The 15,891-nt window shown below is 60.5% G+C and overlaps 5 protein-coding genes across 5 annotated transcripts; 3 read left to right on the top strand and 2 right to left on the bottom strand.

Annotated features, from left to right (window-relative positions):
- Positions 1 to 1,040: 1,040 nt before the first annotated feature.
- Positions 1,041 to 1,558, top strand: MYCTH_44554 (uncharacterized protein; the record flags this gene model as incomplete). The annotated part of the gene is made up of 4 exons (XM_003658537.1): positions 1,041 to 1,144; positions 1,204 to 1,348; positions 1,400 to 1,458; positions 1,528 to 1,558. The coding sequence occupies 4 exons, from the start codon at positions 1,041 to 1,043 to the stop codon at positions 1,556 to 1,558; spliced, it is 339 nt and encodes a 112-aa protein (XP_003658585.1).
- A 1,067-nt stretch (positions 1,559 to 2,625) lies between these two features.
- On the top strand, positions 2,626 to 5,502 carry MYCTH_2313331 (uncharacterized protein). Its single transcript, XM_003658536.1, has 3 exons — positions 2,626 to 3,178; positions 3,321 to 4,987; positions 5,075 to 5,502. The coding sequence occupies exons 1-3, from the start codon at positions 3,062 to 3,064 to the stop codon at positions 5,181 to 5,183; spliced, it is 1,893 nt and encodes a 630-aa protein (XP_003658584.1). The 5' UTR covers positions 2,626 to 3,061; the 3' UTR covers positions 5,184 to 5,502.
- Positions 5,503 to 5,641: 139 nt separating this feature from the next.
- MYCTH_14609 (uncharacterized protein) lies at positions 5,642 to 6,694 on the bottom strand (the record flags this gene model as incomplete). Its single annotated transcript, XM_003658535.1, has 3 exons — positions 5,642 to 5,965; positions 6,125 to 6,370; positions 6,446 to 6,694. Coding segments are annotated over 3 exons (819 nt in total), but the record flags the coding sequence as incomplete, so codon positions are not given.
- Positions 6,695 to 7,807: 1,113 nt separating this feature from the next.
- Positions 7,808 to 10,333, top strand: MYCTH_2294504 (uncharacterized protein). The gene is made up of 3 exons (XM_003658534.1): positions 7,808 to 7,870; positions 8,545 to 9,510; positions 9,598 to 10,333. The coding sequence occupies exons 1-3, from the start codon at positions 7,826 to 7,828 to the stop codon at positions 9,991 to 9,993; spliced, it is 1,407 nt and encodes a 468-aa protein (XP_003658582.1). The 5' UTR covers positions 7,808 to 7,825; the 3' UTR covers positions 9,994 to 10,333.
- An 82-nt stretch (positions 10,334 to 10,415) lies between these two features.
- MYCTH_2294503 (uncharacterized protein) lies at positions 10,416 to 15,774 on the bottom strand. Its single transcript, XM_003658533.1, has 5 exons — positions 13,473 to 15,774; positions 13,097 to 13,413; positions 12,856 to 13,029; positions 11,520 to 12,762; positions 10,416 to 11,397 (listed from the first exon to the last, which is right to left on the bottom strand). Exons 1-5 carry the CDS (start codon positions 15,661 to 15,663, stop codon positions 10,679 to 10,681), a joined length of 4,644 nt encoding a protein of 1,547 aa, XP_003658581.1. The 5' UTR covers positions 15,664 to 15,774; the 3' UTR covers positions 10,416 to 10,678.
- Positions 15,775 to 15,891: the final 117 nt, after the last annotated feature.

The raw sequence follows: 15,891 nt of genomic DNA, 5'->3' as shown, positions 1-15,891 counted from the left end.
CGGGCTTTCGGCAAGATGAGCTCGCTAGGGTCAACCAGGTCGGCGGATCTTGGAGAAAGCGAGCGAATCGGGTGGCAAGCCCTAAAGGATGACTGCGTAAACCGCGTGCATGAAAGCCGAGCAACAGAACCCGTCCGTCAACAAGTACGGATGAGATGTGGCCAGGCTGGGGACATGGTTCGCCGTCGTTGTACTCCGTATGTGCGCCTTTGCAGCTCACTGCAACGCGATCCGACAAGGGGCGTGAAGGGACTTGGCATGCGATATTGGGGAGATGGCCCACAGTGCGACAAGCGCTTGGAACTGCCTATATGACTGAATGGCTTGTTCGGCCCAAGGTTATCAGTACGCAACACACAGTTGACGTGCCTACAGTCTCTTCAGGTGGCCTCTTCCGCTGCATTGAGTATTCATGAGAGGCTTTGGCGTGTTTTTGGACGGTTCTGATCGTCCTCTGGCGGTTGGATTCCAGTGAGCAAGTACGGAGTAGTTGCCGCAATTGGCACTTCTATTGGCCTGTGCTTCAAGCCCACATGGGTCGGAGGGGGGTTAAAATTTTAGCGTCGGGCAAGAGCGGCAGCTCCCTCCAGAGGCCAAGCGGACGAACGACTCCGATTTGTTTATCTTCGACCGCTTTCTCAGAACCATCTCCTCCACATCGAATTTCACTCAACGCCAGCCCAGTCGCGCGCGCGAAAGCCAACATCGTACCACGTCTTGCAAAACCTACCTACGTCTACACCAAAGACACGAATATCAAGTGCACCTCCAATTCTTCTTTCCGACATCCTGATTTGCTACCAAACCGCGTTTCTCGGTCGCGCATCTCCCCACGTCCCCGAGATCGCCGCAAGCCAACCGGTACAGAAGGCATACGGGCGATTCCGAATAGCTTTCCGAGCCTCGGTCGCGCCGTTCCAGCTTCGGAGTGAGAAGCCTCAGCCAAGGGCACCACAGCGATCGCGCACACCGATAACACCACCACCCCTTTCCCGTCTTTGAGCGCCACGGCAACCGGAAAGATGTCGAATGCAGAGCTTATGGGCATTGATATCAGCCGCCGCAACCGGGTTCCGCGGCCAGTGACAGAGGAGGAGCGCGCGCGCCTGGACGAGTTCATCGACTCGATACACTACTCCACCAGGTCTGTTTTGGTGTGAAGGCGACTCTTAACTGGGTAGCACCAACTCTAACCCGTTCTAGATACTCTGACAACGAGTTTGAGTACCGGCACGTGCAGCTGCCCAAGGCCATGCTCAAGGCCATCCCCCCCGAGTACCACGACAAGTCGAAGGGCACGCTCAAACTCCTGTGGGAAGACGAGTGGAGGGGAATGGGGATCACACAGGTCCGTCACCCTGCACCGGGCAAAGAGTCAACCGTAACTGACGCTGAATAGAGTCTTGGTTGGGAACACTATGAGGTTCATGAGCCGGAGCCCCACATCCTCCTCTTCAAGTAAGCCACGGCCGCGCTTTGCCTCTTTCTCTTGATTGATCTACAGGAACGCTGACCACAACTCCCTAGGCGTCCCCTGAACTACCAGCCACCGCAGTGAGGCAAAATATAGGGCCCGGAGAAAGACGAGAACGAAGCCTGAGTCTCCGCCGCGTTTCGCATTATCATGGCAACCAACGACCGTACAGCCGTCAACAACATTGCATAACTACAACGCCTACGGTACTGGGGGAGTTAGTAGACGTCATGAGCCTTTGAATTGGCTGATGCATGAAGCGCACGCCTGATCCGCAACCTGCACTCAACGAGATCCGGATGCGTGCGGTGTGATTTGGACAGGGGAGTCAATCACAGGATATGGAGAAGCGGTGCCGCCTTTGGATCGGAACACCGATCCGACGGCCGGTTGAGGATCGCATGGGGTTGATAGAGGAGGAATGGAATTGCGTCTAGGGCAGGGCAAGCTAGACTAGACGCCTTCCGAGATGCTGCATTTGTTGGTTATCACGTTATGTACTGGATCAACAGCAGTTAGCAATAACACAGTTTGACCAAGATTGTGTGCCTTGGATGATGGTGATGATGATGCTCTCTCTGCTTGCTTTTTGCAGTGTGCTGTGGATGCCAATGACTTAAGAAGAAGAAGGTGACATGACTGAAGAACAAAATACACCTGGGAGATAAGGCACCCATTTTACCTAAGGCGGAAGGCAGTTACAACTACCACAGCAGACTGGGAGATTACGAGAATGAACAACTTGCTTGATGAACCAAGGTACGAGGTACATACTGTACATAGGACGAACCATCTTACTGTACTATTTAGAATACACGTATCCGTATCCCAGCGAGATAAAAAAAAGCTCGACGGCCGACAAGGTCAAGCTTAGCAACCATGCATCGCGCTGGAACTCTGGAGCGGATCCGGAAATGGGGCAATGCGACGCCACTCTCCGCCGGAAAGGATGGAACATCGGAAGGTTTGGGACCTTTTAATCAATCAGCGTGCGGCAGGTCGTTCGGTCGGCATTTCAGCATCTGCTGATCTTCCGTTTTGGACACATTTCAACTTTCCCACACGGGCCCCTCCCCCGCGTCTTCCGACATTTAAAAAACCCAGGGACAGGCCGGGACGTTCGACTCGGGGCCGATCCCAAGATGGAGCTGGCTGAACATACACTAGCAGGCTTTGATATTTTTGGAAAGTTTGCCCCCTCGCTTTTTTTGGGAGAAAGATTTCAGATCCCCTTTGGTCCCTGCATTTCCAGAACCCGCCAAGCAATTCTTCGCTGGCCGCCGATCCCTGTGCAGTGACCTTGATAGGATCGATAAAAGGACCCGATAAGCGGCCTCCTGCCGGGTGTCCTCTTCCGGCCGCCACGAATCAACATCGGACCACTTTCTCTTGGGACTCTGACGTTTCAGGCCAGGTCTCGGGATTCAACCAGACCGCAATCGAGCTTCGGCCGCCCAGAAGACCGCCAAAGACGGTCCAAACGTTTACAGTACCACAACACAACGACCGTGGCCAAAAACAAGCCCGCGACTTCTCAAACGACCCGAGCGAGCGACCGCGACAACTGCGCCGCTCTCCTTCAGTGCGATGATGAAGTCGGCCAGTCGCCTCTTTTACCTGTCGGTGTTTGCCCTCTGGGGACCGCAGGTCTGGTGCCATAACCCAGAATCGGTCTCCTCGCCTTCTTCTCAAGATGACTGCGCGGTATGCATATGCACCACTCTTTAGTCTCATTGCCTTTTTTGGCCCGCTCTGCGCTGCCCTGTCGCACTGCTCCGCGGCGGTGACGTCGGCGGCGGCGGCGGCCGAGGTCCGCTTCTTCCGTTCTAACGGCTCCGTCTGGCAGATCTCACCCAAGGCCATCGTCGGCGACGCGTGCGCTTCCTACTCGACGCTCGAGCGCCTGAACCGCAACGTCAAGCCGGCCCTTGACGAGCTGACACGGACGACCGACTTCTTCTCACATTACCGAGTCAACCTCTTCCACAAGAAATGCCCGTTCTGGAACGACGAGAATGGCATGTGCGGCAACATTGCCTGCGCCGTCGAGACGCTCGACAACGAGGAGGACATCCCGCCGGTATGGCGCGCCAGCGAGCTGGGCAAGCTGGAGGGCCCGCGCGCGAAGCACCCGGGAAAGAGCATGCAGAAGGAAGAGCCGGTGAGGCCGCTCCAGGGCGGGCTGGGGGAGAACGTGGGGGAGACCTGCGTGGTCGAGTACGACGACGAGTGCGACGACCGGGACTACTGCGTGCCCGAAGACGAGAGCGCGACCTCCAAGGGCGACTACGTGAGCTTGCTGCGCAACCCGGAGCGCTTCACCGGCTACGCGGGCGACGGGGCCAAGCAGGTCTGGGACGCCATCTACCGGGAGAACTGCTTCCAGCGGAGCTCGTTCCCACACTCGGCGGCGCTCGGTAAGGACACGTCTCCCAAGGGGCCCGCGGCCATGGACTTCAAGGCCGTGCTCGAGGCCGCCGGCCGGCAGCAGGCCCTCGAGGAGCAGCGGCAGCACAATCCGCTGACCCCCTTCGTGGCCAAGACCGGATACGAGCACGAGGACGAGTGTCTCGAGAAGCGCGTCTTCTACCGGGTCATCTCGGGCATGCACGCCAGCATCTCGACGCACCTGTGCTGGAACTTCCTCAACCAGACGACGGGACAGTGGCAGCCCAACCTCGGCTGCTACCTCAACCGCCTGCACAAGTTCCCGGACCGCATCAGCAACCTCTACTTCAACTACGCGCTCCTCACCCGCGCCGTCGCCAAGCTGGGCCCGTACCTCTCGCAGCAGCAAGACTACACCTTCTGCCTGGGCGATCCCGAGCAGGACGCCGTGACGCGCACCAAGGTGATGGCGGTCACCGAGAGGGCGGCGAGCGTGCCGCAGACTCTGGACGAGAGCCTCATGTTCAAGAACGGCGAGGGCCCCTCTCTCAAGGAGGACTTCCGCAACCGGTTCCGCAACGTCAGCCGGCTGATGGACTGTGTGGGCTGCGACAAGTGCCGCCTCTGGGGCAAGCTGCAGACGGCCGGCTACGGCACCGCCCTCAAGGTGCTGTTCGAGTTCGACAACAACGACCCGCCGTCCGTGCCCGTCCTGAAGCGCACCGAACTGGTCGCCCTGTTCAACACGTACGCGCGGTTGAGCAACAGCTTGGAGGCCATCCAGAAATTCCGGAAGATGGTAGAGCAGCCCGAGACCGAGACCGAGACCGAGACCGAGACGGAGGCCGAGGCGGCGGCGGCGGACAAGTTCGAGGAGCGGCTCAAGGAGGCCGCCAAGACCAGCGTCATCCCCGACAGGGCGAAGAAGCCGCGACACGCCGTCGGCCCCCCCGAGTCGCCGCATGCGGTGCCGTCGGGGCCCGTCAACGAGGCGCGCGACAAGGATGACGATTCGTCCGTTTACGAGAACCGGACCCTCAAGGAGGAGTTCGACGATGAGCTGGATAAGGTGATCAGGACGCTAAAGTTTGTCCTCACCCGATGGGTCACGTTCCCTGCGACACTGTAAGTCCTCCCCCCCTCTCCTTCGTATACACCGTCTTTGTCAAGTAGAATATTACCCGACTGGGCTAACGCATACTCTCTGTGCAGGTGGCATATCGTCACATGTGAGCTGAGGCGGTTGTGGCAGTCCTTTATCGGTCTGCCCGTGTCCCCGAGGACGTGGACCTTTGAAGCGCCTCGGGTAGACGAGCTCTGAGGATTATCTGGTGTTCATATATGTTTTTTTTTCTTTTCTGGGTGTTATAGTTATACATAGCATTGCATCAGGTACCGCATGCGTAGGGCTCGGACGGAGTTGGGCGTTCCGGACAATCTGTTTGTTTTATCGCCGCTGTCAGGTCAAACCTCGGGGTGCTCTTTTTGGGTGGTTGGGCATGCCAGAGCCACAGCACTTCAGGAAAGCATTTTCTTGCAGTTGTCGGCATGGCGATAAGGAATGGGGTGGTGTAAATATATTTCGAGTTGCCGTCTGCGAGCGGGACACCGGCGCATCAATCTACCGTACATACATACATACCTCCCCCCCCCAGACACACACACACACACACCCACACACCATTCTCCCTTCTTGCCCTATCTTCTTGACTGACTTGCAAAAGGTCACAAGCCTAGCAAGTTTTTTGTTCCCTTCCCAATCACCTTCTTCCCACGCTGCTCGAGGGCGACGTGAGTGACAACGTTCCCGATCTTGACCTTGACGCCCTCAACAGGAATCTCGATCTCCCGTATCTTGTCGATGATCTCTTGGCTACCAAACACCCGCTCGGTCGCCCGCACCAGTTCTTCGGTCGGCTCGGCAAACGACCACGCAATCGACACGTGAAATGCCTCCCCGATCCGCTTGTCTGCCTCGTCCACGGCCCCCTCCTCGGCCCACCGGTACAGCGCCGGCTGGCCATGCCTCTCCGCCACCTCGTTGCACCGCCGCAGCAGCTCCGTCAGCTCCGGGTTTACGTTTCCCTCCTCCCCCTCCTCCTCCTCCTCCTCGTTGTCGTCTCTGCTCCTCCGACGAGCATCACCGTCACCACCACCACTGCTATTGCTATTGCTATTGCTGCTGCTGGTATCATTGCGGCTACTACGACTACTACTGCTACTACTACTACTCCTACTACTACTACTACTAGCGCTGCGCACCCGCAGAACCAGGAAGGACCGCCCGCTCTCGGCCGTCCGGTGCCACTCGACCCTGCTGCACCTCAGCGAAAACGACGTCACCCTTCTTCTTCTGCCTCCCCCTCCTCCCTGCCCCCCGCCGCCGCCGCCACCGCCACCCGCCAGCGCGGCTTCGAGTTCGCTCAGGAATTGAGCCTTCTGCTCCGTCGAGAGGGCGAGCGGCCGCGACAGGCTGACGTGCAGCGGCTGCGGCACCCCGACGTCGCTCTGCAGGAACCCCGTGATGGGTTCGGGCCCGGGTCCGGGTCCGGTGTCTCCTCCTTTTGGGGCGGGGACGACGACGTCCTGCGGCAGTTGCAGCTCCACCTGCTGCTGCTGCTGCTGCTGCTGCTGCAGGGCGGCGAGCAGCTCGCAGAGGAGGGCGTGGACGGGCGGCGCGGGCCGCCACTCGACGTAGACGTGGCTGGGCCAGAGGCCGGGGACGTGGGGGATCTGGCGGGTGCGGCCCTGGTGTAGGGCCGGGTCGTCGCGGGGCGCGGTGCGGACGGTGGAGGCGTACAGGTCGTGGAAGGCGGGCGGGAGCGGCGGCAGTCGGGGGGTCGGCGCCTTCGTCGCGGTAGGGGTAGTGGTGGTGGTAGCAGTAGTAGTGGTAGTGGTGGTGGTGGTGGTTAAAGTAGATCCGGACCCGGACGGCGCCGGCACGGGATGGCGGGGTGGGGATGCCGTTCTTGGCCGCTTCGTCTTCGGGGGCGACGGAGTGTCGTCCCGGAGGTGCTCGGTGCTGGCGGCCGAGGCGTCGTCCGAGTCCGAGGCGTAGTCGACTAGCGGCATTGGGCAGGGAATCAACGACGTCTCGAGGCTGCCCTGAAATTGATGACCCAGTCTTCGGTAATAACCCTTCTTTTTGGCCCTGCGGCCCGGCTGATGTTGCGGGCTTATTGGTTATTTTTTGCTTCGTTTCGTTTCTGTTTCTGATTCTGTGTGGGGCGGCGCGGTCCCGGCGCAGGTGGCCAAAGGGGGCCGATGCTAGTCCCGGTTTCACGGCCACGTTCTAGAGTTGCAACAGTGCGATCCGGGACCCGATTGCAACGTCAGACGGAACGCTCCGGAACACCCCCCTCCCCCACCCCCCGGCCCGAACAGCGACCGCGGAGAAAAACAAGCTCGACCCACGAGTCGACTTGATAGCTCCTGAAAGCCGGGTTTGGCTGCGAGATGCAGTGCGTTTTTTGCTCAATCCTCGTCTCTCTTTTTTCTTCCACCCAATTAGTTGGATGCGCGTCCAATCGATGGGACGGAACCGCCAGGGTCTCGTGGCCTGGACTCCCTCCTCCGGCTCTGCCCCTGGCTCGATTCACGGGACGCGGGGTGTCGGAAACGGCGGGCACTTGGTCTTCAAGTGGAGTGGGCTTGCTGATCATGAGGTCAGGTCGGACCTCGTTGGTGGTTTGGCTGTGGCGACAATCCATGGTCGCACGAGTTAACTATCATCTTCTGGTTGTTCAAGAGGAAGGCATCAAACCTTTTCTTCTTTTCTTCACAATTCTTCAACGACCTGTTGCTCCCCCATGTTAGCAACGGTACGAGTGCAAAATTGGTGTATACGGAGAAGTGCATACGGCGCACGGAATACAGTGCAACTTCCTTGATACTGCCGAGTTCTAAGCCCCACTTCTACAGCACTTACAAGCGCTGCTTGGCCGTTGCGGCTACTACATTAAGATGGAAGGCAGGAGTTCCCATGGCATCTCCATCAACAAGCAATGTGTGAGCTCTCCTTTTCCTTCTTCCCATCGGTTATCGCGACCCTGCTCCAGATCCCATTGCGTTGATATCGAGAAGATGCCGGGCAAAATGCCATCTCGCCGAAACCCGTTTCCCGCATCGTCTAAGCTGGTTTCCCCAATAACGCGGGCTGTGGCAGTTTCCACCATTGACGTCTTTTTGGTCTTCGTCCCACTTCCCAGATCACCTTCCCGTTTCTCTTGAGCGACTTTTCCGAGAAATTATTTCTCGATATTTCTTTGCTTTTTTAGAAATTCCCACCAGAAGCCTCTCTATCCTCTCTATGAATTATACCCTGAGCCTCTTATTCACAGTATGAGTCTGACGCGGCCTCGGGGGGAGTGGCCCACTATTACGACACCACGTCTCGTGTGGCTGCCGGGATAATGGCCGTCGCTGGCAATCGCCCTCTTGAGTTGCGTCACTCCATTCCACTTCCACGTCCCATCGTGGAACCAGGGAATGAGGTTGCCAAGTCCCAGGCACACCTTTGTCGAATTTCCTTTCTCTTAGGTCCAGGAGCCGCCGGGCAAGCCGCTTTTTGCCCTTTTTAGACCCAAATTGTTCTTCTCCCGTCTCATACTGGTGTCAACTTTGCATCCTGCCTCGTCATCATAACGAGACGCTAATAGATAACCTCTTATATCCCGCTACAGGCATCCGACTACATACTCGGTCCTCTCTACGACCCGGAGCCAAGCCAGGTGTGTGCCATTCATCCGGCACCATCCACGGTTTATCCGGACCATCCCAGCCAGGCGCACAAAGAGACTGCCGTTGACAATTCGGACGACGACGAGCTGCCTTTTTCGCGCCGTGTCCTAGGCCGCCGGGCCAGCAGTGTAAAGCGCAAACCTCTTCCGCCTTCTGTCGTACGCTCCCAGTATCCACCACTCTCAAGTCTGGAGCGGAAGCGTTCTCTCTATACTGCCAGCCCGCCGACTACTCGCTGGAACCAGGGTACTATCCTGGTCAGAGCCAATAGCGTATCATCCCCCAAGCCTGGCGTAGACGCAATGGCTGCGCTAGGAGATCAGAACGTGTCCCGGCGCCGTGCCACTTCCCTCGCCGCGCGCTATCCGGACGATAGGTCCCACCCTCCCCCCGCGATGCTCACCAATGAGCGGAGGGCCAAAGACGGCGGACAAGAAACCCGTCCACGCCGGGCCAGCTCGCTCAGGGAGCGGTACCCGGGCGACATGTCCCACCGCCCACTTGCCATGCTCACCCGGGAATTCCGCGCCGCCGACCGCGCGCCGCACCTGCACAACCGCCACCGTCAGCAGCCCCACGATACCATCGACGCGCTAGACGTCACCGGGCCCGTCCCTGGCGTCTATCACCATGGCGGTCCGTTCGACGCCGCCATGAAGGCGCGCAACCTCGACAAGAAGTATGCCCCCCTAGAGGCCGTCCGGAGCACCAACATCGAGGCCCTGAAAGCCACACCGTCCGAATTTGTGAAAGACTCGCTGGTCAAGCACGTTCCTCTTCAGGGGACGGCCATCATCCCGCCGGGCATGAGGGACTTTTCCGGATGCACAATGCAGTACGAAGAAGGCGCAGACTTGATGCGGGAGGAAGATGCCGAAGGCGGGCCGTACAAGCGGTGGGACCATATCGTAAGTTAACTAGCATAGTTTTCGATTTCCGCCCAAGTTTCTGATATATCACTGACGGGCCACCGAACTAACAACCATCTTAACCAGCGCTACCGCGACGACGACCTCAAAGGAAAGGGCGAGCCCTCCTTTTCGCAGGACCAAGCCCGCCGCCGCAAAGCCTCCAACGCCTTCCACTCGGGCAGCGGAAACGTGTACTATGAGATGCGGTCCCGGGGCCAAGGTAATCGCGGCAACGACGGTGGCGACAGCAGGCCCAAGGAAGGCGGCACTGCCCACGTCCGCCAGCGCAGTTTGAGCGCCAATGGCGCCTATCAGCGCCTGCCGCCGGGCATAGTAGATGACGGTGATGACGATGGTTACGGGGGCGGCTCGTCCGGCCTGGGAAGCAGCAATACTACCGGCAAGAACATCGCTCAGAGTCTGAAGAGGCGGTTCGGGAGCCTGAGGAAGAAGCGGGCCGGTGACGAGGCGGGCTCCTGAGACCCTTCTGGCCGGGTTTGACATGACTTATGTGCGGTTCGGAGGACTTGTGATCGCTTTGGAAACTACTAAACTGCTATGGGGGTGGGCTTGGCGGCAACGGGACTTGATTGGGTCTGCACTTCAGCTATAGAGGGGGTACATGGGATGTGTTTTCCGGCATGAGTTGTATTGCGTATGTTTTTGATCTTGTCACAAAGTAGGACGACAATAAAGGATGTTTTGACCTTGTTCGTTTCTGGGTTGTCTTATGTCCAGTCAATAAATATCAGGTGCTGCTCGTGGCCTGCGACAGTTAAGACTCTGCAGTCACGAGGCCAACTCGCCTAAGTAAGGGTATGAATACTCAAGGCAGCTCAAGACAGAAGTAAAAGTAGCTCACTATTATTGGCCTCCATAATAATAGCAATGGCATCGCCAATTAGATGATACATGATGACCGTGTTCTAGCTAGCGCTATGATCCTCGGTAGGTAGGTAGTAGCAACGTTGGATAACATGTCAAAAGACGCCAAGAGAGCTCCTCTCGGCTCCTTTTTATTATTCGCCTCTTCTTCACACTCGTGACGTTGCGTCATCGTCCTCGTCGTCATCGCCGTCGTCGTCGGAACATTTTCACAACCCCCCCCCCCAAACACACACACACATACCCGCACTCTCTTCCGCGCCAAGGAAGGGGGCTCAAATCAGAAGTAGCTCAGCCCGGCCCAGCCGAGGACGGCTTCGAGCTCGGCCCTGACCTCGGCGACGCCGCCAGCGTACCCGGCACGGCCGGCGAGCTCGACGCGACGGGCCATGCCGAGCTCCGTGAAGCGCTGGAGGAGGGCGCCGTCGACGATGGTGCGGCCGACGCCGGCGTCGACGCCGGGGACGACGGCCGAAAAGGAGGAGGAGGAGGAGGACCACGGGGACGAGGACGAGGCGACGCCGTCGGGCAGGCGGTAGCCGCGCGGGTTGAGACCGGCCGCGTGCGGGAGCGAGCCGGCCAGCTGCGCGGCCAGCGACGAGAGGCGGCGGTACGCCGACTCGGGCAGCGCTCGCAGCGCCGCCAGGACGCCCGTCGGCGCCGCGAGCACCAGCACGTGCGGGCGCGGGGACGTGAGCGCGGCGGCGGCGCCCCCCCCGTTGGCTTGCTGGTCTTTTTTTGTGGCCTGCTCGCGGCTTTGGGTCTGGTTTTGGTTTTGATGATTTGACGACGAGGTGGAGGGGAAAAAGGGGGAGGAGGGGGAGGAGGGAGAGGAGGAAGAAGAGGAGGAGAAGGAGGAGGAAGGGTCGGCTGGTTTGCGGTCTCGTTCTTGGTCGGCCGGGGTGGTGACCGGGAGGAGGAGTGACTTGGTCGGTTGGTGGGCGCCCGTGTTGAAGGTGGTGCGGTGCAGCAGGAGGTGGCCCTGGAGGGATTTTGGATCTGGAAGAGCACAGATAACAAAGGTTAGTCGTCTGGAACCGAAGGGAACAGGGAGAACAAAAAAGGCATGAACGAAGCAGCAACGATTAAGGAATAGCGAGTCGGGGGGGGGGGGGGCTTACGCTCTGGATCAAACTGCAGGATGTGGATGTGGCCGTCGGCATCGCTCACGACGATGAAGAGCTCCTTGCCGTCGGGGAGGAAGTCGGCGTTGAGGACCTCGAGCCTCGTCGCGCTCTTGCCGAACAGCATCATCTTGTAGGGCTCCTCGGTGTAGCCGGTGAACCAGACGCCCTTGAAAGCGTCAGCCATGAGGCAGAGGCCGGTGCCGGGCAGCTCCTTGGCGGCCGTCACGTAGCAGCTCATGTCCATGAAGGCTACGGGCAGCAGGCTGCCGTCCTCCTTGAGGCCGCGGACCATGCACTTCTGGCCCTGGGCGACCAGCATGAGACCCTGGGTGCCGATCTCGGACAGGGCGGTGACGGCGCCGCGGGGGATGTCCTCCTTGGCGATCAGCTTCAGCTTCTTGCTCGTCTCCGGGCGGCCGGGCTGGGGGATGACGTCGGCAATGTCGTAAACGTAGACGCGGCCGCGGGTCGGCAGGTCCTCGCCCTTGGTTATGGCCGTGCCGACGGCGATGAGCTGCTTCCGCTCGTTGGTGAACTCGGACACCTCGAGGCCCAGGCACTCGACGCAGAGGACCGTCTCACAGGGCTCCATCTGGATCGAGTCGACCACGGTCCAGGTGATGGGGCTCACGAGCTTGAGGTTGCCGCGGTCGACGGTGGGCTTGAAGGCCAGGTTCTCGCGTGCCCACTCCTTGTGGTAGTCGTCGTCCTTGGGCAGCTCGAACGGCTCGGGCGTGTTGCAGCCGACAACGTAGCTCTGCATGGGCGGGTGGTACGCGGCGGCCGCGATGTCCTCCCCGATCGGGATCTTCCTGACCGCGAGCCCGAGCTCCGCGTAGCTCCAGTCCTGCGGCAGCTGGGCTACCCGCGCCATGTCCCGCGAGTCTGCGTAGATGAAGCCGTGCTCGCAGCCCTCGGTGTGGAAGGGGCTCATGGCGATCACGCCCGTCCCCTGCAGTGGCAGCACTTTGGGCACCGACTTGGATGACTTGATGATGAAACTCGGAGACGCGCCGGGCAGGAATACGGTGCTGTACCCCCCGACATTGGCGCACCTACGCATCGAGAGGAACCGGGGCTGGTGCGTCGCCTCGTCGTCGTCTGCCTCCTCTGGACTCTTGGCGAAGACCGTGTTCGGGAGCTTCTGGAAGAAGAGCGTCTTGGAGAACTCGAGGCCGGCCCCCGTGTTATACCGGAACGGTTGGTACAGGGTGAGGTCGTCGTTTGTGTGGCGAAGCTGCGGCACGTCAACCATTGTCCACTAGAGGAAAGAGAGAAGGGGAAAAGGGGGGGGGGGGGGGGGAGAGAGGGATGGACAAGGTTGTCATACGATGAGATGCGGCGATTTGTGCGTCATGTCCCCGAGATCTGCAACGAGTATCTCGGCTATGGTCTCCTTTGCCGTCCCTTTCCTCGCGGAGTAGTCGGCCGAGAGCCCTGGGGGAATATAGGACAGCCCCTCGGCGACATAGACCGGTTTCGACAGGTCGGGCAGTCGATATATCTCTCTCCATGTCAGAAATCAAGCAGCCAAACCACAAGGCAGGGGGGGGGTACCGGGGCGGGCTTACATGCAGGGCGCCGCTGGCGCTCAGAAGGAACATCAGCACGCTTTGAGATAGCTTGCCCCCTTTCCCTGGCGCTTCCTCCGCAAAGGCGCCCGTAGTGTCGGCGTACAAGCAGCCGGTGAGCCACTTGGTAGAAGCCAAGGTCGGGTCCTCCTTGTCGAGCTCCTCGAGCTCGTTGCTGCTGTCGACCTGGGCGATGAAGGCGCTCGAGTCGTCCCGGATGATGAGAAGGAAGGGGTCCACAATGCTCGCGCTGACCGCACGGGGCTCCGCGCCGGTCTCCTCATCGAGCATGGGGACGATCTGGCTGAGACCAAAGTCTGGCCGGCGGACGCGTCAGCCAAGAAAAAATAAAAAAAAAAACAAATAAGAAACTCACCGCCGTCGTAGCATCGGACTTCGGACTTGAGAATCTGAATGATCCTGCTGCCTTTGCCCATGGTCCCCGCCTCGATGGTGATACCGGCAGCGGGGTCGAACTCGGTGCCGCCGAGGCCCTCGAAGCCGGCGGCGGTCAGGGCGTACACGTCCGACTTCTCGTAGCCGTCTAGGTCGACCTTGGCGACGATCATGAACCGGTCGTACTGGCCGGCCGTGTCGTAGTCCTTGGAGAGGGAGTTGCCGGCCTTGTCGCCCTGGAGGCTCTTGGGGACGGGCTTCTTGGCGCAGACGGTCCAGAACCCCCTCGCCTCGGGGAACTCGAAGCGGCCGATGACCCTCGGCTGGATGGCCAGGTTCACGGTCGCCAAGGCGGCCGACTTGTCCCGGCCGACGGTGCAGACGAGGTTCAGGTCGCTGCGGACGCCGGCCGAGTTGCGCTCCTCCTCGCTCCCGGCCAGGTAGACCGGCTGGCTGTACGTCAGCGCCTGGATGGGCGCGACGCTGAGGAGCCGGTCGTGGACGCGGAAGCTGACGTCCCCGCTCAGGAAGCTGCTCGCGGCGGAGACGGGCTGCTGGCGGGGCGCCGACTCTTCGCCGTACAAATCGTCTTCGTCCTCTTCGTCCTCGTCCTCGTCCTCCCCCTCCGCCACCACGTCCTCGTCTCCCTCGGCGAGCTCCGCACCCTCGGCATCCACATCACCGCTGCCGGCGGCGTCCCTGGCCCGGAGTCTCCTCCGCCCGGTCTGGGCCTGTCTCTTGGCCCAACCGAGCAACAAGGAGTCGCCCTCCTCGCGGCCGGCGAAGACGGCGTTGCGGCCGATGCGCGAGAGGGTGGAGACGCGGCCGGGGATCAGGGACCCGCCGGCGGATTCGGGGAGCATCTTGATCTCGAGGCCGGAGACGGTGCGGCCGTCGATGCGGAAGGTGACGACGGCCGCACGACCGTCGTTGAGGACGACGAAAAGCTCGCCGAGGTCGGGGGTCAGGACGTCGATGGCGCAACCCTCGAGGCGGAGGTTGAGGTCGGACTGGTCGACGAGGCCAAAGTTGGTGCACTGCCTGGTCATGGGGTTGACGGCGACGCCGTTGGGCTTGCCGGACTGGTCGACGTGGATCAGCTCGTTGGAGCCGACGAGCAGGGCGCCGCCGACGGGGGCGGGCAGGGGCACGACGCGGAAGAGGTCCTGGGGCAGGCCGGAGACGGAGAGGATGGTGGTGGAGGCCTTCTGCTGGAGGTCGAGGGTGAAGACCATGTAGACGAGATGGTCCTTGCGGCCGAGCGCGTTGGAGGGCGCCGTGGCCGAGGCGAGGATGCCAAAGGTGGGCTCTCGGTACTCATGCAGGAAGGCCAGGTGCACGGGATGGAGCAGGCTTGGGTCAAGATTGGAGAGTCGGAGGACAAAAGAGGGTGAATATGGTGTGTCTTCTATGTTGCTAGCTCCATTCACGACAGCGTTGGACGACGGATCCTTTGCCGGGCGCGGACCGTCCAGCTCCTCATCCCAGTCACCCATGTCAATGTCCTCATCGGCCTGCCTGAAGGGCAGGATGGCCAGGTTCCTGGCGCCGAACTTGAGCGCCGCGCACCTGCTGCCCGGGTCGGCGACCAGGAAGTTGACGTAGTGGCTCAGCGGCGCCGCCCACGGGCTGCCCTGGAGCTCTTCCTGCTCGTAGTAGTGGATCGATATCGTAGACAGGGTGTGCTGCTCGGCGTCCCACTCGACCAGACTGAGCCGCGCATCCCTGAAGGCGATGAGGAGCGAGTCGCATCCATGACCCGCATGACCCGCATGGCCCGCACCGCCGTCGTGGTTCCTGTTGGCCTTGGGCGTCCTGATCCGGGCGAGTCCCGTTACCGTGCCCGCGAGCGGGAACTCGGCGACAAGGACGAGCTTGGTCGTGTTAGCGCGGTCGGTCCTCAGGCCCAGGCTGTCGCCGCCGAGAAAGGATGCCTCGAGGCCGTCGTCGTCGTTGGCCAGCCGGCTCTCGTACTGCGCAGCGCTGCGGGCCCGGTTCCCGCCGATGCCGGTCTGCGATGCATCGAGTTCGGTGGCAACGATCTTTGTCCTGAATATCTGGAGAAGCGACGACTTGGCGACGACGAGGTTTGTGCCCTGCCCGGGGATGAATTGCAGCGTCGTCGAATGCGTCACGGCCGTCGGCGGCGTCAGCTCTGTATAGCACTGCATCGCGTATGCCTCCGCCGCATATCTCTCCACTTGAGGAGGATTAATTGGCGTGAAATGCGCGTGCTCAAAGAGTGTGGATGGGGTGGTGCTTTCTGCTGTTGAAGCTTCGAAACTTGGGAAGCTTTGAATTGGGCAACCTCAACAGTCAACGAACGAAACTGATTGGCCGTCGCCGGGAATCGCTGCGCGCCAAGGTTCGAGGCCCCGGTGTTCCACGGGGGTTCCAAG

This window comes from Thermothelomyces thermophilus, chromosome 1, assembly GCF_000226095.1.
Source record: "Thermothelomyces thermophilus ATCC 42464 chromosome 1, complete sequence".
Taxonomy (NCBI): domain Eukaryota; kingdom Fungi; phylum Ascomycota; class Sordariomycetes; order Sordariales; family Chaetomiaceae; genus Thermothelomyces; species Thermothelomyces thermophilus.
The sequence above is the reverse complement of the archived record's forward strand: the minus strand, read 5'-3'. Positions and strand labels throughout refer to the sequence as shown.